The 21,697-nt window shown below is 44.6% G+C and overlaps 1 protein-coding gene across 2 annotated transcripts in view; it reads left to right on the forward strand.

The window, feature by feature from the left end:
* The window catches only part of SLC45A4 (solute carrier family 45 member 4), a 192,058-nt gene that overhangs the window by 162,016 nt on the left and 8,345 nt on the right, over window positions 1-21,697 (forward strand). For both annotated transcript variants that reach the window (XM_068238089.1, XM_068238090.1), the window contains exons 3-7: window positions 467-655; window positions 9,654-9,833; window positions 14,651-15,714; window positions 19,710-19,809; window positions 21,308-21,519. In XM_068238089.1, coding sequence (XP_068094190.1) covers window positions 467-655; window positions 9,654-9,833; window positions 14,651-15,714; window positions 19,710-19,809; window positions 21,308-21,519 — 1,745 coding nt within the window. The remainder of the gene's footprint in view (window positions 1-466; window positions 656-9,653; window positions 9,834-14,650; window positions 15,715-19,709; window positions 19,810-21,307; window positions 21,520-21,697) is intronic.

Genomic DNA, 21,697 nt, shown 5'->3' on the forward strand with positions numbered 1-21,697 from the left:
TGGGGAATTTGATTGGAAACCAACAAATTACTGCTTTCTGGCTTCCATGTGGATGGGTGGTGCCAGCACTGCTATTCTATATGCGGACCACCAATATTTAAAGATGTAGCTGACCGCATCTATAAGTAATACATTTTGTGTGTGGAGGGCTGGTAAAAAAGCCTCAGGGGCCACATTCGGCCCACGGCCCTTAGTTTGAGGCCACTGCTCTAGATTGTAGAAGGGCAGGGACCTCCTAGTGTTCCCTATTCTGCTGTAATCTATCAGATGAGCATGTACCAGTATTGGTGACGTTTCACACCACACATCCACTATGCATGTTTATGTATTGCTGGATTTTACAGAACATAACTTCTCATGCATCTATGCTTCTCAATATTTGTTTTGTACTATGTACAGCTCTATGGAGAAGATGTTGCCGCTATATGAATAAATAATAGTGTCTCTGTCTCTCTCTCTTCCCCAGGTCTTCCTGAACAGTACTACAGCTTGACCTGGTTCCTGAGCCCTATCCTTGGTTTAATATTTACTCCTCTCATTGGCTCTGCCAGTGACCGCTGCACGCTTAAATGGGGCCGCCGGCGGCCCTTCATCCTCGCCCTGTGTATCGGGGTCCTCCTAGGAGTTGCACTTTTTCTCAATGGCTCTGTTATTGGTAAGTAGTATTCAGTGTGTTCCTATAACCTCTTGATTATCTTCTCGTGTTTCTGGGCTGTATTAAAGTGATCCCGAGACGGTCATAAACTGATATCTAAGAAAAGGCAAGCCTCTGGATCCCCATGTCCTCCTCCAGACCACCATGCCTGCCCAGGGCCCTCCTTAATATCGAGCCCATAGTCCTGTTCACGCACGAGCAAGGCTGTGCTGCACATAAGTCTGGCCACGCCTGCACAGTAGCACGAGCCATACTGTGCAGGCGCAGCCATACTTGCCCATGAGGAGGAGCTACAGCATACTGTGCAGGCGCAGCCGTACTTGTCCACAAGGAGGAGGAGCTACAGCCTACTGTGCAGCTGCAGCCATACTTGCCCATGAGAAGGAGGAGCTACAGCTTACTGTGCAGCTGCAGCCATACTTGCCCATGAGGAGGAGGAGCTACAGCTTACTGTGCAGCTGCAGCCATAGTTGTCTATAAGGAGGAGGAGCTACAGCTTACTTTGCAGCTGCAGCCATACTTGCCCATGAGGAGGAGGAGCTACAGCCTACTGTGCAGCTGCAGCCATACTTGCCTATGAGGAGGAGGAGCTACAGCTTACTGTGCAGCTGCAGCCATAGTTGTCCATGAGGAAGAGGAGCTACAGCTTACTGTGCAGCTGCAGCCATAGTTGTCCATGAGGAGGAGGAGCTACAGCCTACTGTGCAGCTGCAGCCATACTTGCCCATGAGGAGGAGGAGCTATGGCATACTGTGCAGGTGCAGCCCTACTTGTCCACAAGGAGGAGGAGCATGGTCCAACAAGCACTTGCTGGATTTGCTTCGGAGGGTCCACGCGTGGCAATGGTGGGTGCCAGGAGCACGCGGGAAGCCTCTGCGGGATCCAGAGCCTTTCTTCCTCTCAGGTAAGTATCTTTATTTTAAACTTCGGTTCACCTCGGATACACTTTATGCGTAAAATATGGATTCTGATTACTTGATTAACAAAACTGCGTCCTCAATTATGGATTCCGGAGTTGATGAGACAATCAACAATAAATGTGAAACAATTAAGGATTTAATTAGCACATGATTGGCACCTGGCTGTCACTTTGTTATGATAATCAGGTCACGGGTGTGCTGTGATAATCCAGGGAGCAGAATTAGGTCAAATGACTTGGCTAGATTGTTGTTCTAGGGAACCCTGTGACCTTTCTGACCTATATTTTAGTGCACCCTTTCAACCCATTGCTTTGTCCAACCTGCAGCCATGTATAATCAGGAAATAAATCTGTTCCTGAGAGAGTCTGTGGTGCCCCCTTTTGCACAAGATGCCCTAGGCAGCTGCCTAGTTTTACTGCACCTTAATAAAGCCCTGAAGTGAAGCTTATTGCAAAACTGAAGCACTTTTTGATACTTGTAAATACTCGTAATGATCTTCTGATCTGTTACTCTGTTTTTAACAGCTGCAAGAAGGGAACTGCAGTGAAAATAACATAATTAATACAATCGCTTTTTTTTTTTTTTTTACAGTATTCTTTTCTGAAATGTATTACAGGTGACAACATCTTTAGTCCTGTCAGGTGCAGCTCCTCTGGTCCCCCAGAATGCTCTGAGTGGGAGGCAGGGGCGTAACAATAGACCCTGCAAGGGATGCAGCTGCAGGGGGGCCCAGAAGCCTCAGGGGTCCTGTCCTGAGAGACTGACAAATAAGGGCAAGGAGAGAAAAACCTTTCTGCTCTCTGCACAATTGTTCTAATGACTGCATCTGCTCAGCCACTGAAAAGGAATCATACAAAGTTATGTAGACAAAGATTTATAGACAGTCCCTATTGAGTGTGCAGGGGGAGGGGCCCCATCCAAAGATTTGCAGGGGGGGGCCAGTGATTTCTAGTTGCGCCCCTGGTGGGAGGAGAATTTCCCACAATGCAGTGAGGTTTACAGATAGGAAACTGTCAAGGCCATGGCATTGACATCACCCTGTGGGAGTGGTTTCACCACAGTATCAGCCATATAGATGTCCCTGGTGATCTATTATGCTAGATACACACGATGCAATTTTCTGGCAGATTTACCCGCCAGATTGATTTTTTTTTTCCCAACATGTCCAATCTGAATTTCGATCATTTTTTTCCATTCAAATTCCGTTCACTTTTATGGAAATCGAACAGAAAATCGATTAAAATTCAGATCAGAAAAATCGATCTGGCAGTTAAACCTGCCAGAAAATGGTATTGTGTGTATCTAGCATTAGAGAAAAAGTTAAAGTGGATCCGAGATAAACTTTTACACATTGCATAGTTGTGTTCCTTTCATATAGTTTATAGGGCATTCCTCAAGCCAAATACTTTTTTTTAATACTCTAATTCCCTATAAACTAAACAAGCCTCGCCCACAGCTCTTCCAGTGCCTAGGCACTGTAGCAAGGGCTTATGGGAGCTCAGTCTGGGCAGGAGGAGGAGGTTAATAGCCAGAGATTTCAGAGGCAGAGGGAAGGAGGAGATGGGAGTGGAGATTTCACAGGCTGAGGGCTGGAGATGCAGATCAGCTTACCTGTGTAATGTGACAAGCAGAACATGGCCACTCTCATTGTATCACAGGAAGGAATAATCATATACTGTTGAAGCCATTTGCAGCTAGATTTGCTGTGTAAACTATCTAAACTTTAGATAAGATATATAGACAAGTTACTTAGGGGGAAGCAAAATATCTACAGATTTACAGAACAAAAGGTTATCTTTGGGACGGGGGAAGTCCAGAATTTGACCTATCCAGCTGCGGTAGTGGCAAAAAAATTAATAGCATACAAGTAGAAAGAGGCAGAGGCTCCTATTTTGGCGGACTGGATAGGGGAGATGGAAATTTTTTTAGAATTGGAGGAATGGGAAGAAGAAGATACTCAAGATAGCGCTCTAAACAAATGGCGAATATACTGGTCGGAGATGCTTATTGCTTAGGCAAGAGTAGTAGGAAGTAAGAACAGGGTGTATGTGATGAGGGCCAAGGGTGTTTTCAAATGGAGAATGTATGGAGAATATATGGAGAACGGATGATGGGTGTTGTAAGCTGATTGATGTCAAGTTGCAAGATGAGAGGAAGTTGGGGTAGGGTAGAAAATGTAGGAAGTAGTATAGCTTTATATGGTTTAATAAAGATTTGTAATAAATAGTTTGATAAAATGCAAAATAACCCCCCTTCCTTCCTTCCTTTTATACTGATAACCGATGACAGCTTAGCCCGACCCAGGAGCATGGCAGTGAAGTTATGTATTTATTGGTCGGGCAGGTGAATGATCTGAGGTTAAAAAAAAAAAAAAAAAAAAGTGTTACTTGTTATAGTTCCTTTTTCATCTCTGATCCGCTTTAAGATATCTTGTAGGAAAGAGGATATTGGTTACCGATTGGAATAAAGTTTAATCCTGAGTTGAAGTTCCTATTTAGCACTATGATAGGGACATTAGTGTTGGACTCTCTGGTAGACATTTGCTTGTGAGCACCTCTGAACAGTAAAGACTACCATCGGTGATACAACAAATCGGTTTTACATTTATATGACAAAATGGTAAAATACAAGTTATTAAATGATTTTTCTTTCAACAAATCTCGATTTAATCTATTTTGATCGAATCCCACATGGGGCATGGTGGAATATTCTTTTCGATAGATCTGCAAAATTAGTTGTTTAAAGGGAATTTAAAGTGATGGTGATATGGGGGCTGCCACATTTTATTTCCCTTTTTAACAATACCAGTTTCCTGGCAGTCCTGCTTATCTTTTTGGCTGCAGTAGTGTCTGAATCAGACACCTCAAACAAGCATGCAGCTAATCCCCTACTACTTCCACGCAAAGTACCGTGACTGCTTGAATTCTTGTTCGCGCCTGACTTGTAACGCCGTATAACGTTGTGCATACCCGCCGGCTGGTAGAGGTGTCGCTGGACAACTGTCGTCAAGGGGACGTCACTGTACTCGTCGGTGGTGAGTACAGAGCTTTACAGAGAGAATCCGCAGAGGGTCGGCAGAACAGCCAGGCAATCTGCATTGTTTAAAAGGAAATAATGAAAATGGAAAAGCAGTGAAAAACCAAATGCATAAATCATTTACTACGCAGGCCGTGAAGCTTTGGGGGGAAATGTTGGTGATCACTGTACAGTAAAGTAGTAGTATCTGGCTGCACTCCCTAGTCTAATGTTAGGTGCAATGATCCAACCACCAGAGCAGCAGGTGGCAATCGACAATTTGTACAGCAGAAGTATCAGCACACTCAGTAATATGTTGCAAAACTTGAAGCTCTTTTAATACAAAAAAGTTTCCAAAAATGCACTTCGTGTACAACAAGGACCAGCTTACTTGCAGTAGATAGGCGCCAAAGACACCCAAAGTCCATCAAATGCCTGCTGGCCAACTTGCATAAAGAGCCCGTGAGGAAGTGGAGTAGGGTTGCTCAAATCCGAATTCGGGAGATACCCAGATAGTTCTATCTGGATGTCTCCCAGTAAAGCTGTGCGGGGAGGGGCGGGAGGGAGGGGTCAAGCTTACCTGTGTGACGTCTTCTTCGGTCCATCCCTGGTGCCTCCCACAATGCAGTCCACTCGCCGGTCACGTGACTCCAAACACTTCCTCCTTCCGGGTTGAAGGAGGAAGTGTTTGGAGTCACGTGATGCGCGTGGGTCGCATCGTGGGAGGTGCCAGCGACGGACCGAAGAAGAGGTCAGACAGGTAAGCTTACCCCCCTCCCCCCCGCGAGATCCCCAGATAGAACTATCCGGGGATCTCCCGAATTCGGATTTGAGCAACCCTGGAGTAGAGTCCACGATCCACACTTCCCAGAAAAGATGTGTCTCAAAGCATGGCGACAGACACTGGCCTAATGCTGTTTCGGGCAGCAGCCCGTCTTCAAGCCAATAAATGTGCACTCATGTAGCTGGTCCTTGTTGTACACGAAGTGCATTTTTGGAAACGTTTTTGTATTAAAAGCGCTCCGTTTTGCAACATATTACTGTGTGTGCTGATCCTTCTGCTGTACAAGGTGATCACCGTACAGCACTGCTGAGCAGGAAGCACTCCTAATGGCAGATATGGCTTCCTCATTGTGTACTGTATCTATGCTGCATGAACGCCAAATGTCCTCAGGCAGCAGCAGCAGCAGCCTCACTGCTTCCTTTATTCAGCTCAATCAGCTGATTCCAAACCGTCCACAATGTTTACAAGCTGGGCAAGAGCGCAGGTCTCCTCTTTATAAGCAAGCTGTAGGCTTCTGACTGTCCGGGAACTACATGTCCCAGCATGCTCTGCAGTACCCACAGGTCGCTGACATGCATGGTGTGCTGTGCCAGCTCCTGGCATGAGAACGCAGGGGGAGCCTGTTCACAGGGAGATATTTCCTGTTGTGAGCCTTTTTCCTTCTAATGCATATCTCACAATGCATCCTGTTTCCAGTATTATTTCCAATATTATCTCCTTTCACATTCTCTGTTCTTCCCAAAGCCCCGAGTCCAGCCTGGTGTGGGAAGAAACGGCTCTTTCCCAACAAATAAACAGCCCGGTGTGACGGATCATCGACGCTTCCTGCTATTACTGCTATTACTCTCACACTGTACACGTCGCGCAACGCCGAGAACACTGCGCATTGTACTGTGCTGAATGCCGAGCCTGCTCCTCTGCTGTGTACGGAGGATAACCATTCATGTCACTGACTGTCCTCAGAGGAGCTCACACTCTAATCCTGCCATAGTCAGTCTAGTGTCCTACCATATTACTATTATGTATTTATATAGCACTGACACCTTCTGCAGCACATTACAGAGTTCATAGTCTTGTCACTGACTGTCCTCAGAGGAGCTCACACTCTAATCCCTACAATAGTCTAATGTCCTACCATATTATTATTATGTATTTATATAACCGTGACATTTTCTGAAGCACTTTACAAAGTACAGTCATGTCACTGACTGTCCTCAGAGGAGCTCACACTTTAATCCTTCCATAGTCATAGTCTAATGTCCTACAATACAGGGCTGTGGAGTCGGTCCAAAAATCCACCGACTCCGACTCCTCAGTTTAGGATTCCACCGACTCCGACTCCACGACTCCGACTCCTCTAATTTGCATATTACAATTTTGTTGATTAAAAGTATGTAACATGAAATTCGTCTCTTAACTGCCAACGCTTAGGAATTTTACAAGACAACTGAAGTGAGAAGAATATGTAGACTACTATATTTATTCCCTTTAGACTAAAACTAGTCCTTGGTAAGAGTACTTGTAAAAGGTACAAACCGGAACAAAAAACATCTATTAGGCCCTAGGCAATGTAAGTGTGGGTACATGTAAGAATGATGTGCAGGTACTCTGCAGGGGAATGAGGAGATTGTAAACAGACAACACCTCTGTGTTCAATGTGCACAGCATTCTCAGTGGATTCCCTGTAGCTCTGTGGGGAGTGCATATGTAGAGTATAGTACTACTGTGTAACAAAGTAAACCTGAGACAGATGAAATTAAAGTTTTATACATACCTGGGGCTTCCTCCAGCCGCCCTTAGGATAATCAGTCCCTCGTTGTCCTCCTCCATCACCTGGATCTTCTGCTATGAGTCCAGGTACTTGAGCCAGTCAGGCGTAGTGCGCATGCACACACTCCGCCGCCAGGAGCATACTTCACCTGTGCAGCACTATTGCACAGGTGCAGAATGTTCCTGGCTGTGGGAGCGGCATGCGGCCGGACAGCGCTGACTGGCTGAATTACCAGGACTCATAGCAGAAGATCCGGGTGGTGGAGGACAGTGAGGGACTGATTAGCCTGAAGGGGGCTGGAGGAAGCCCCCAGGTATGTATAAAACTTTACTTTTCATCCGTCTCAGTTACCCTTTAATTTGTAGTCACCAAACCAAATTTTAACAACATATCAAATTATTTGATTTCATCAGCAAAGGGAGTGCATACATTTGCATAAATCAGCATCAATGCAGAATTATTTCCATCTCGTTGACCATCTCTATTAGTGACACAGCTACACATCAGGCTTTATTCTTACAGCATAGTTGTTATTTAGTATATATAAGAGATTCCTGTGTACACATCATATATACAGTCACAATCAGATATGTATATCTGACCTTAAAAATACGGGGACTGCTTTATTGAAGCAGCACAAGTAACTAATTTTGATTGGTTTATTTCATTTTTGTGGACTAAGCATAGCTATTACTGTATATATACTGTATATATACATTATTTTTAATGACTATTATCTGAGAAATAGAACATTTTATCATATTTTCTATTTTAATTACAGTTACAAATTCATTAGGAGTCGGAGTCGGTGCATTTTTTCCGACTCCGACTCCAGGCACCCAAAATTGCCCGACTCCACGACTCCGACTCCACGACTCCGACTCCGACTCCACAGCCCTGCTACAATATTATCATTATTATTATTATTCTGTATTTATATGGGACTGAGATCCTCTACAGCACATTACAGAGTATTATTATTATTATTATTATTGATTTATAAAGCGCCAACATATTCCGTGGTGCTGTACAAAGTAAGAAAAAAACATGGGGTACATAAAATAAAGTACATAGTCATGTCACTGACTGTCCACAGAGGAGCTCACAATCTAATCCTACAATAGCCTAATGTCCTACCATATTATTATTATTCTGTATTTATATGGGACTGAGATTGTTTCCAGTACTTTGCAGAGTACATAACCATGTCACTGGATATCCTCAGAGGCGCTCACACTCTAATCCTGACATAGTCCTAGTCTAATGTGCTACCATATTATTGTTGTGTATTTATATAGCACTGACCTCTTCTGCAGCACATTACAGAGTACATAGTCATGTCACTGACTGTCCTCAGAGGAGCTCACAATCTAATCCTACCATAGTCCTAGCTTAATGTCCTAAATTATTAATATGTGATCGAGGATGCGCATTGCCAGGGCCGTGTATGTGCAGTGGCCCAGCTGAAAGAGGGGTACTGCAGGGAAGTGGAGCATCACTTAGTGACGACTTTGGCACAGGATGGCTGTAGGGGGCTGGTAGAAGCCCCAGATAAGTTGAACTGGGGCTTTTTCTTTGCGTTGTTATTGTGCACTGCCGGGTAAGGGTAACTTATGTGCAGCTTTACCGCCCTCTGCAGGTCTTTTAAAGAACAAGGCTGCATAGAGTTATAGCTGCTCCTGCAGTGGTTAGATGTCATGGAATAGGAGTCGGACTTCACAAGCCCCTTCCCCCACCTACCCCCAATCCAGCCTCTCCATTGGTGCAGAGGCCAGCATATGGCTGAATGGGACAGGGTAGCAGTGGTGTAATACTGGGGGAACAATGACTATGGATGAAGGATAAGGAGGGCCAGGCTTCTTGCCCAGGCACCTGATAGCCACCACTGCAATCACTGCCAGGTGTGCAGGGAATCGCACAGATTTGTTTAAAGGTTAACATATGTGGCTAAGAAGGGTCAGCTGGAGAGGAGAGGATTGGTGCAGGGTGCCGTGATCAATTAATCTAAAGCTATTCTATAGGCTTCCCTCTGATATTGTGGTGGTGGAGGTGGGGTGATTAATAGGGGGTGAACATATCACTACTCCGAATTGCTGTACCAGGAGGGAGGTGGGGGGGTATTGGAAATGGGAGCTGCAACTTGGCTGTTTTTACCGCAATGCGTGAGGATGTAACATCATACACCGCACTTGGGAGTAATCACTTCCATGTCAGTAACAGCTGTCGGCCATGCAAGGCAGCGACTTCCTGTAAAGCAGATGAAGAGGTTCAGGGGGAAGGTTATGTAAAACGCCAGGATAAAAATGGGCATGTCTGTGAAATGCAGCTAGTTCATGTATTGGAAGGATTTTTTAAAAAGTTTAAAGTTTGTTTTTTTGTTCTTGCGGTAAATACAGATATGGTTTAGTTAAAAGCGTTTGCAGCAAAGTGGAGTCTGTTTAGCCACATGTTATCTTGCAGAGAGGGCTGTGATTGGCTGCAGTAAACATCTGTTGTCTTCTTTTACAGGTTTGGCCATTGGCGATATTCCGGATAAACAGCCTATCGGCATCGTTCTGACGGTGCTGGGAGTTGTAGTCTTAGACTTTTGTGCCGATGCTACAGAAGGGCCGATCCGAGCGTATCTGCTGGACGTGGCAGACAATGAAGAGCAGGACATGGCACTTAACATCCACGCCTTCTCAGCTGGTACGTCACTCCCTTATTGTAGGTCTACAGTGTTCTCCCCAGAATTTGTTTCCAGCCGAGTGGCATGAAAAAGTAGCCTGGTGGGGCTAGATGAGAGAATGCAGGGCCGATGCTTTTCTGCACAAGTCTGCTTACAGCATAGGAGGAGGAGAGCCGGTGACAGCCGGGTGGTCACCAAAACTAGCCGGGTGCAGCACCCGGCTAAAAGAGCCTGGGGAGAACACTGGTCTATCTGCAGTATAAACTGAATAAAACAGCAACAAAGTTATATGGAGCTAGAATGGAAGAAAGCGAATGTACCATCTGCAGCGTGGGGTGATCGTGGGTATGTTATAGCCACCACGTCAAATGCTTAAAGCACAGCTGAAGTGAGAGGGATATGGAGCCTAACGGTTATTTCCTTTTAAACAATGCAGATTGCTGGGCTGTCCTGCTGATCTTCTACCTCCTAATGCTTTTAGCCACAGCCCCTGAACAAGCATGCAGATCAGGTGCTCTGACTGAAGTGTGGCTCGTTTAAGTGCATGCTTATTTCAGGTGTCTGATCCACATACTACGGATGCATGAAAGATCAACAGGACAGCCAGGCAACTGGTATTGTTAAAAAGGAAATAAATCTGGCAGCGTCCATATACCTCGCTCTACAGGTGAGCTTTTAAACAAAATTGTATACGAGTCAGGTCAAGGTAGTAACGCCTGGTACACACTATGCAATTTTCCGTCAGATTAATATTCAAATCGATTATTTCCATCAGGTCCAATCTGATTTTCATTCGCGTTTCTGGCGGAAAATTGATCAGAAAAACGATTATCAGATCTGGGGGGATTTTCTTACTGGCTCTTTCAACAACAATGCAAGCTGTACTTTGGTGCCGCTGAGCATAGCATAGGAGATGTTGAAAAGAGAGAAATCGAGAGCCCAATATGGTGTAGTATGTCAGAGATGCGAAGGGAAATGAATAAGTGAGATGGTTATACTCACAAACATGGGTTACCACACAGGCAACCACTGTACATGCAGGTGAGGAGATTAGACCTGTCCTCACTCAGGATTAAGAAGTCGCTCTCTGTAGATCAGAAAAAATGGGGTCGGGTCACCCCTCCACCTGGGGTGGACTCAAGTATACTGGTAGGTGATCAGAGGCGCCAGCAGAATAAAATTAATATAAAATTGTTAAAAATTGCCGGGAGGGAAAGTGGTGGACTTCCCCTCAATAAGTAGACACCAAGGTCTGTCATCAAATCAAACGAATAAATTTATTCAATAGTACCCCAAAATCTGCAACGCGTTTCGTGGGAACAGACCCACTTCTTCAGGCAATAAAACGGGGACAACAAACACAGCAATCAATGTGCAGTGAATTTAGCGCCTCATAGAAGAGATGTTTCCAGTACTTTTCATACAACAGTAGCAAGGTCTAATTAAAACCATTGTATTGAATAGAGGGTTATATTTCATCCCAGCTGAAAACTGCAAACTCTAAATTCTGGTAGCGTTTCAGTTATCTCATCCACCCCATAGTCTCTTTGTGAACAATCTGAGCAGTCATGGGACAGTGGGGCTTATATCGTGTACATGTAAAAAGGGTGCCAATGCGTAACCCTACCTGACTCTCCACCGCATATGCCTAACATCAACCGACACCCCCCTCCTCCCATTCAGTGTCTAAGGGCCCTTTTACACTATCAAACCAAGTGTTCTACAATGTCTAAGTAGCTGTGTAAACATTTTCCTACTGTTCATGTTAAATATCAGAGGCAAAAGATTTAATTCATTGTTTGTAGAATTTAGCTCTATTGGAACAAATCATTTTCAAAGGGGGTGTCTGCATCAATGCACAGCCAGCCAGACAGGGTTAACAGATGCACTGTGAAGGAATTCCCCCTCCCCTCATGGCTCACTCAGCCATCAGATTAGAGCAGACTCCGTTTAGAGTGACAGGAATTTGATACAGTAAACAAGAGATAAGCAAGTGAAATGTATACATCATTATTTACCAGCACTGAAGGAACTCTCTTAATCCCAGGTTAAAAAACGTGTTAATCGATGACGTTCCTTTAACGCGTTGTTTTTTCCTCCATAGCAGTGCATTGTGAAAAAGCTTCAGTTTTTCAGTGTATAGTGTAGAAGAGGCTATAGGGAAACATGGACACTGGACTGCACATCAGTTGGCCTTCCAGTTACAACTGACAGCAACTGTGTAAAAGGACCCTCACCCTAACCGACCTACTCTGCCGATGCCTAATCACAAATGACTATCCCCAGCCAATGCCTAAAGGTGGCCACACACCATACAATTTTTCAAATATCTTTTCAATTCAAGAATTGCAATCGATTTTTCTGATTGTAACACTTCAAATATCTGACTAATGTACCACATATGTTCAATTTTTCCCCAATTACCGTATGAAAAGAAATGATTGAAAACTCAGAAACAATTGTTTTGCGTCTGTACATCAAGTAATTGACAATCTACCACACACCATTCAATTTTCATAAAAATTGATGAGAAAAATCCAACTCTCCCAATCTTCTTTTACCGAATAAAAACGGGAAAGTCGATCAGAATTCTCGAAAAAAATAGAAAAAAAAAGCTTTCGATTTTCTGGACAACCGATCGTATTTATCGAATGGGTGTAAAATTGGATCTTTTAATTGTATGGTGTGTGTGGCCACCTTAAAGAAGGCCACACACCATACAATTTTTTTAAATCTCTGTTTGATTAAAGAATAGCAATCAATTTTTCCGACTGATTGTAACAATTCACAAATCTGACCAATGTACCACACACCTATGTTCAAATTTTTCCCAATCATGAATACATTGAAAGCTCAGAAAAAAATTGATTGGAACTGTACATCAAGTAATTGACAATCCATCACACACCATACAATTCTTGATCAAGTTGGTCTGAAATTTCAAACATGTCCAATCTCCAAAAATAAAAAAAAAAACTGGAAATTCGATCGGATTTATCAATCGAAAACAAAGAAAAGCTCACAATTTTCCAGGACAACCGATCAAAATTATTGGATCTTTTAATTGTATGGTGTGTGGCCACCTTTACGCTTACCTCCTCCCACAACAGCAATCCCTGCACTATTTTATCGGGGACCTCTGCCCCATTAATTTCCAGTTATAGCCAGCAATTGCAGCTATTAACATGGGTTCTATGGCGGCAGGGCCGGGCCGAGGCATAGGCAAGAGAGGCTCCAGCCTCAGGGCGCAGTATAGGAGGGGGGCGCACAACTCTCACTCAGCTATTATTCCCCTATTGGGGTTGAAGCAAATAGAAATAAGAAAAGGGGATATATAGCAGTGACTGCAAGCCCGATAACTAGAGATGAAAGTGTTGGGGGCCCTGGAGCTCCTCCTAGTCTAATAGCAATCAGTGTGTGACGGCTGGGGTGGGAGGGATGGAGGGGCGCACTTTGGTGTCTCAGCCTTGGGTGCTGGAGGACCTTGTCCCGGCTCTGTATGGCGGTGCCAAAACTTCTCCGGCACCCAAATTACCTGTTCAGCTTATATTGCTGAACCTGGAAGTCAGAATCGAGCATGAAATGACCAGGCTATAATACGAGCAGCAGATATGTTTTTATGCCTTGGATCAATCATTCTCACCTAAAAACCCAACATACTGCTGTGAGTGATAAAGGTGGCCGAGCTCCGTGTTAAGCGGTGACCTCTCGAGAGCCCGGAATGTCATCTGGGTGACTTCACAGTCTGGCCATGCAAATGACACGAGAATAAACATTCTTTAGTGTTTTGTCCTCGCTGCAGTATAATTTCCTGTTGGCAGGCTCCTCTGTTTACTCATCATGTCTGCAGAAGTTCTTGTTTTAGAAAAGTGTTCCTGGCAGTGTGATTTTCTTACGGACACGAGCTTCATATTGTCAGTATAAGGCCCCTTTCACACGGACAGCTGACAGGCGGTAGATTCACCGCCTGTCAGCTGCTCTCCTGCACTGTTGGTTAGTGCTCCGCTCCGGCGCTAGACAGGTGCCCCCCCATGGAGTCAGACCTGACTGCGGCCGCAGCTGCGCTCAGACTCTACATGTTGCATTCCTCTGCCACCCAGTAACACCACCACCTGTCAGCACTTGACACGTGCAGTTTTACTACCACTGCCATTAGGCTGCAATTTTAAATTGCCCCAGAATGGCAGTCATGGGCGGCAGAGGGGATGCTTAACTTCTCAGCAAACAAGCAGTTCAGATGTCCATGGAAAAGAGGCGCTAGTATGTAAAACAAAAAAAAAAATACGAGTGTTTTCTTAGGGTCCGTCTGTAGCAGTAGATGTGAAAACTCCACTCAGGGTGCTCTGGGGTAGAAGGCTGCAAGACCTCATAGCTTAGCCTAAACATCACTGGGAGGGTGGAATTATATATCAATATAAAGCAATATATAGGTATAAGAAATGTTTCTGATGCTGAAACTAAGATAATTAACTTAAAAATGGGTATCCTGAATACATTTTTAATGTCCTACTATGAGTTGTTAAGCTACAGAATAAGAACAAGTATGCAGATGAGGTGCTCTCAATTTTGACCACACTGCATGCTTGTTTCAGGTGTATGCTTCAGACACTGTGAAGGCAGAAAGATCAGCAGGACTGCCAGGCAACTGGTATTGTTTAGAAGGAAATAAACAGAGTTCACCTTGTCCCTCTCACTACAGGGGAAACCGGTTTAGATCTGTAGCAGAGGTTTCATATGATGAGTGTGAAATGAGAATGATCAATACAATCCCCCCCCCCCCTTTGATTGCGCTATTGTACCGTGGTATTCAACATTGTTTGTCTCTGTCTCTCTGTAGGTCTTGGTGGAGCAATTGGCTACATGCTTGGTGGGCTGGACTGGACTCAGACCTTTCTCGGATCTCTGTTTAAATCTCAGCAACAAGTCCTCTTCTTCTTCGCTGCCATCATATTCACTGTGTCCGTCGGACTCCACCTCTTCAGCATTGAAGAAGATCAGTACAGCCCCCAGCAAGATCGTCTGGATGACGAAGCCGACACCATGTCAAGCGGGAAACTGAACAGCACACTCGTCCCCATGTCTCGCCTGAACGTCATCAACGAAGATGAGCCCTACTCAACCTATCCTGATGAGGTCCAGTCAGAACACGAGCTAAACCTTGACTTTCTGGAGGTGGATATCGTAAGGAGCAAAAGTGATTCTGTCTTGCACATGCCCGATGCAACATTAGATTATGAAACCGAGTTTCTTCATTATATCGAACCTTCTATTTTCCAAGACTGTTCATACCCGAACACTCCGCTCAGCACCAGCCAGGAGCTTATGAAGTCCAAATTCAACCGTCTTTCAGCCTTCATCAGAGAGAGCGAAAGAGAACAAGAGATGCTGCTTGATAACCACATCAACGAAGCCAAAGTTCCAAACGGCGGCGATGCACTACAGAAGGACATCATGAACGGCCACACCAGGATAGGAATGAAACAGTCCTGCACTGCAAACTCTATGCGTCGGAGGAGGCACATGTTCTACCGCCAACCATCTTACACCTTCTCCTACTACGGCAAAGTAGGTTCCCACTGCTACCGCTTCCGGAGAGCCAACGCCATCTTGCTCATCAAGTCCTCCCGCAGCATGAATGATATCTACGACATGCAGAAGAGGCAGCGTCAGAAGCAGAGGCATAGGAATCAGAGCGGAGCCACCAACTCCAGCGGCGATACCGAGAGCGAGGAAGGAGAGACTGAAACAACGGTCAGGTTGCTCTGGCTTTCCATGCTGAAGATGCCTAAGGAGTTGATGCGCCTGTGCGTGTGCCATTTGGTGACTTGGTTCTCTATTATTGCCGAAGCAGTGTTCTATACAGATTTTATGGGTCAAGTCATCTTTCAAGGCGATCCCAAGGTAAGCATTATTGTAAACCGAAGTTCCAACTCCCTCCATGGGGGGGTGATGTAACGGGCTACCGCCCACTTTGTGTTTTGGAATGCAATTGGTCAGCAGTGGATTATATCATCCACTTGGTTCGTCAAGTTAAAGCAAGAACAATGTTAGGCTGGTCCTTGTTGTTACAGGGAGACAAGAAAAGTCAAATCACATTTATATTGTGCTTTTCTCATGGCGGGCTCAAAGCGCTTGTGCTGCAGTCTCTAGGGCGCGCTTAGTAGGCAGTAAAAGTGTTAAAGGGATCTTAGCAGCTCCTGGCTTCAAATACCAGAAAGGGCTGCCATGTTTGAGAATTCCCAGGGATTACTCAGGGTTTGTTTGTGGGCAATTAAGTCTAATTAGGTGACTTCATATATGCCTTCCATCATCTGTTGCTCCTCCGTCCTTGGAAAAGGAGGCGGTAGAAGCATACTGCTTGTTTTAACCCTTAAGGCTACTTACACACCAAGACGTTGCGTTTTGGGGGACGTTATGGTCGCATAACGTGCCCCTAACGCAACGCCTGGTGGTGTTGAAGTTGGATGTCAGATTGAGCTGCGTTATGCGGCTCTCAAAGCAGCCGCTCCAGGTAGTGATAGGAAGTCCAGATCTTTTTAAGGATTCGGATCATTTGAATCGGATCATTGAAAAGATCCGGATCTTTGAACCGAATCATTTGAATCATTTTACTAGTGAAGCAGACTGGGTGAAATGACTAGCAGGACAGGACTTTCCCTGCACTGTACATTCTGTATGTTCCTGTTTCTTCCGGACAGACATCCTGTGAACCGAATCTTTCATTGTGGTGATCCGGATGATTCGACTCACAAAAAAGATCCGGATCAAATGAACGGTTCGTTCATGATCCGGACAACACTACCAGCCCCACCACGAGTCACCACAGTGCAGTAAATATTAATTAGCCATGTGGCTGGCTGCGGAGGAGGAGGGGAGACCTCCTCCTCCAACATTACGGAGCATGTGCAAACAGTCTAACGCTGCTTAGCCCAGTATAACGTACAGCATGCAGCACTTTGTTTAAACGTGCTGCGTTACAATGTAATGCAACGTGGGCACTGTGAACAGCACATTGATTTTACAGTGCTGTGAGTTAGGCTGCGTTACTGGCTGCTGTAACGTGGGACTTTGACGTCCCACTGTGAAACCAGCCTTAATGTAAATGATGAGGTAAAATGAGAGTTTTGTGTTCTCCCGTGTCAGAGGCAGAGCCCTTAAAGTAAACCAAGCACCATTTTTAGCACCCAGAGCTTCTCAATAGCACAATAAACATGCATGCCAACAAGGTGGTTCATTTAATAAAAAAAAAAAACTTAAATTGTACGTCATCTTTTTACATTTAAAAGTTTAGCAGAGGGTTTTATTAGCCTACTTCCAAGGCCTGCCCAACCCGCAGAGGGGGATGGGTAGATAGGACACTAAGGGCCATATGCAATTCACTTTTTCACCTGAGTTTTCTCCTAGGTGATATTTTTTAACTTGTCAATAAAATGCATTGTAAGCCACCAGAAACCAAGAAAATACTCAAAATAATTTTGTTAGTACTTTTTCACCTACTTTTTGGTACTTTTATAGTTGAAAAGTGTTGGAAAGTTATTTAAAATCGAAGATTAAAAATTATCTCCTAGGTGAAAACTCAGGTGAAAAAGAGAATTGCATACGGCCCACAGCTTCAAAGAGTTTAGAGAAGTCACAGATGCTATCTTCACACCTTCCCCTTGATAAATGATAGTGACAAGACAATGTACTCTGTACAGCGCCATATAAATACTTAAATAAATAATATATAAATTAATGGGCAGCTAGAAGGTGATGGTGGAGGAGGGGAAGGTATGGCAGCTCCTTATAGCTATTAGAACCCAGGAAAAAAGTGGCACTTGGTTCCTTTTAACCATTACACTATCCAGGCAAACCAACCATTAGAGGAATTATTCTGAGGCTAGCATTTGAACATAACCGTACACTTTTACACAGTCCCAAGAACGTACCGTTGATATAGAATTGGGACAAGGTCTTGAGAGTGGAGAGACTGGCTAGTGTATTGGCTAAAGACACCATTTTTGACACAGTGGATCTACGGCTGTAACTGGCACCTGTTTAGTAAGTAGTCTTTGGGTAAGACTTCCTAATGTTTCTGAGTGCTCTACTGAGCAATGCCCTTGGTGGTTACAGCTCTCAAGTGTTTTGAGTCCGACAGGGAAAAGCGATACACAAATGTTAACGTTATTATTTATTAGTGAGAGTGGATCACGTTTTGCACCGGAGGTTCTGTGATTTGTCACTGTGGTATTCTGAATTCAAGGACCGGTTTCTAATTTCTTGTGCTTTAGTCATGTAAATGGGAAATTCACAGGTAAATGGTGCAAAATTTAAATGGCAATCAGGATCGATAAATACGAACAGATTATAGAAGCAACAAGGTGGACAGAATACATGTTGCATAGGCCAAATGTGCCACTGAAGTATAGCTCATTTCCTCTCCTCACTGGATTCAGCTCCTGGGCAGGTCAGTTAGGCTGAACAGTGCGACACACAAAGTAACAAAAATAGTGGCTGGCTGATTTCCCAGCATGTCTGTTTACAGTGTACCTCGGGTCTATATGAAGAGGAGGCGGGGCTTAAAGGGAACCTGAAGCGAGCAGTATATGGAGGCTGCCATATTTATTTCCTTTTAAACAATACCAGTTACCTGGCAGCCCTGCTGAGCTCTCTGGCTTCGGTAGTGCCTGAATCGCACACCTGAAACAAGCAGGCAGCTAATCTTGTCAGATTTTTGTCAGAAACATCTGATCTGCTGCATGCTTGTTCAGGGGCTATGGCTAGATGTATTAGAGGCAGAGAATCAGCAGGACAGCCAGGAATTGTGCATTGTTTAAAATAGGATAAAGATGTCTGCTTCCATATCCTTCGTACTTCAGATTCCCTTTAAGAGTTAAAGGGAACCTAAACTGAGAAGGATGTGGATTTTTCCTTTAAAAATAATACCAGTTGCCTGACTCTCCTGCTGATCCTGTGTCTCTAATACTTTTAGCCACAGCCCCTGAACAAGCATGCAGATCAGGTGCTCTGACTGAAGTCTGACTGGATTAGCTGCATGCTTGTTTCAGGTGTGTGATTCAGCCACTACTGCAGCCAAAGATCAGCAGGACTGCCAGGCAACTGGTATTGTTTACATGGAAACCTCCATATCCCTCTCAGTTTAGGTTCCCTTTAACAGGAAGCCAGTGCAAGTTTTAAGACCTCATCTCTACTGAAAGGGGAAAGCCTGTAGGAATAGCTGCAGCAGCAATCAGGATTTATTTAATAGTTTTAGTTCCATAAATTAAACGTATAACTTGCGCATGATTGCTGTCAGATTTTGCCTTGTTAACCTCCCTGGCGGTAAGCAGTTTCTAAGGCTGCGTCCGCGGGTGGGATTTTTTGAATTAAATTTGCTTTAGCCTTTGTTGCTAGGCTTAGGCTAGCTACCATTGTCCCCCAAGTCTCCCCGCACCCTTCTTATCCCCCCGATCGCCGCCATTATACGTTACCCAGCCGCGATCTGGCGAGAGCTGCAGCCTCCCCAATGAGCTTCAGTCGTCGCTATAGCGACGATCGGACTTGACATCTGACGTCATGCGCAATTCCGATCCTCCCCATAGCGAAGCCTGGAGCTGATTGGAGAGGCTGCACCATCGCGGGACCCGGGGGGGGGGGGGGGGGAGGGGGTGTATGTATAACGGCAGCGATCAGAGCAATCAAAAAAGAGCAGAGGGACTTGGGGGACAATAGTAGCTAGCTACAAAGGCTACAACTTTCCTTCAAAAAATCCCTCCTGGGGCAGAGAAATCCTCTGCTGCGGCTACCCCGAGTGTAGCTCGGGGTTACCGCCAGGGAGGTTAAATGTTGTTGTATTTTTTGGGGCTGTAACTTTTTCTGTTATTGGTATAACCTGATGCAGACTGTTTCTCTTTCAGGGTCTCTCTAACTCCACAGAACTCCATTACTACAATGCCGGCGTACAGATGGGATGCTGGGGGCTGGTAATCTATGCTGCTACTGCTGCGGTCTGCTCAGGTAACCATCGCAGTGACCCTGCTCTAAGCTTTCACAAAGTTTTCAGTTTATGTTTGTATAAAGGCAAATGTTAAGGGAAATGTTATTTGTAGCATGTTTTAACTGTTAAGACTTCTCTCTGCTTATTTTGCCTGAATGGGATCTATCCTCTTGTTGGTGACATCAGCACAATGCCCAGAACATGGAGATTCATAAGCATTTTAGCATAATTTGCTTACAGGAAACCTTAACCCTGGCACCTTAAAAGTTTCACTTACCCAGGAATTCCCCAAGCCCCCTGCAGCCGTCCTGTGCCCTCGCCGCTCCTCGAGTGTCCTCCGGTCCTCGCTGCGCTTTAGTTTTCGGCTGGCCACGTGTATTCTTCTCCGCTTTGCCGCCGTCAAGCGCGTCCTGTGCAGACGTACTGCACCTGCGCAGGATGTGCTTGACGGCGGCAAGGCGGAGAAAAATACACGTGGCCTGCCGAAAATGAAACTAACGCGCAGCGGAGACTGGAGGACACCCGAGGAGCGGCGAGGGCACAGGACGGCTGCAGGGGGCTTGGGGAATTCCTGGGTAAGTGAAACTTTCTTTAGGTGCCAGGGTTAAGGTTCCCTTTTACTGTCATCTCAGTCTGTTGGGAGTAATTGTCAGCAGCAGTAATTAATTATTGCTTTGTTCAAGGCAGGCTAACCTCGTTCCTGTCCCTACTATTGTAAACAGACAGGACGTGGCCATACATACGGATTTGCTTTTCACATCTGTACGTTTAATTTGGACATCTGTTTATTTGGTCTGCCATGTTTGTTAAAAATGTGTGCGTTTTTTTTTTTTTATCTGATGCATAGTGAACTTTAAACCACTTTTTGACTTTCGTGGTATCTGTGGATTGAAATTGTTTAATATAGCTGACATTTTTCTCCTTCAATAACACTAAAAAAATCAACATGGGAATGGTTTGAGTATGGAAGCTATGCAATTATACTTGGTGGAATTATTTTTAATATTTCCCTTCTGCTCTAAAATATTAGTGACAGCCAAAAATCCTGCAAGGACAAACCATTATTTCATACAGTTATTGAAAGGGTTAATAGCCTGATTCACTTTGAGGGCATGGTTATGAGTTACAGTGTGTCACTGCCATGTAAGTGCTCTATAATGTGCTATGAACAGTATTTGTATTTGATAAGACTGAGCAAGTACATGACATCCATGCAATGCTGCACTCTGAGCTGGGGGGACTTGATATTTTTACACAGATGATATTACTCTGGGATAAGTGTAAGTGGGATAATTCTTTGGGTAATAAAGATTAGGAAAACAAGTTTTTATTGTATATTTTGCCAGTTTTCAACTTTAAAGGTTACCTCTAAATAGCCTTTTGTGGGGGAAAAAAAACAAAGATGATGCTGAAATGATATCTTGTTTTGTGAATACTTTTTTTGTCCATACAGTACTTTTTCTTTGCTGTTGTGAAATGGCGTGTTTCCTGACGTGGTTTTCCATTTTATCTTGGCAGCCTTGCTACAGAAGTATCTGGATAATTATGACCTTAGCATCAAAATCATCTACATCCTGGGAACCCTTGGCTTTGCCATCGGCACCGCAGTGATGTTTATCTTCCCCAATGTCTACGTGTCCATGATCATGATCAGCACCATGGGTATTGTGTCGATGAGCATCTCCTACTGCCCGTATGCACTGCTGGGACAATACCATGAGATGAAGGAGGTGAGTTCTACAGAGCTGCAGCCATTAAGGAAGCAAAACTTTGTTTTCTGAGATCAAGAACAGTCTTTCAGAATAGATTAAGCCATATGTTCTTGAGACACCAGTCTATTATGCTTTTGCTGTGAAGAGCATAGATTCCCTCCAGTCCATGCTACTGTAGTGCTGGAAAAGCTAATGG

The sequence above is a fragment of the Hyperolius riggenbachi genome, chromosome 5 (genome assembly GCF_040937935.1).
Source record: "Hyperolius riggenbachi isolate aHypRig1 chromosome 5, aHypRig1.pri, whole genome shotgun sequence".
NCBI lineage: Eukaryota > Metazoa > Chordata > Amphibia > Anura > Hyperoliidae > Hyperolius > Hyperolius riggenbachi.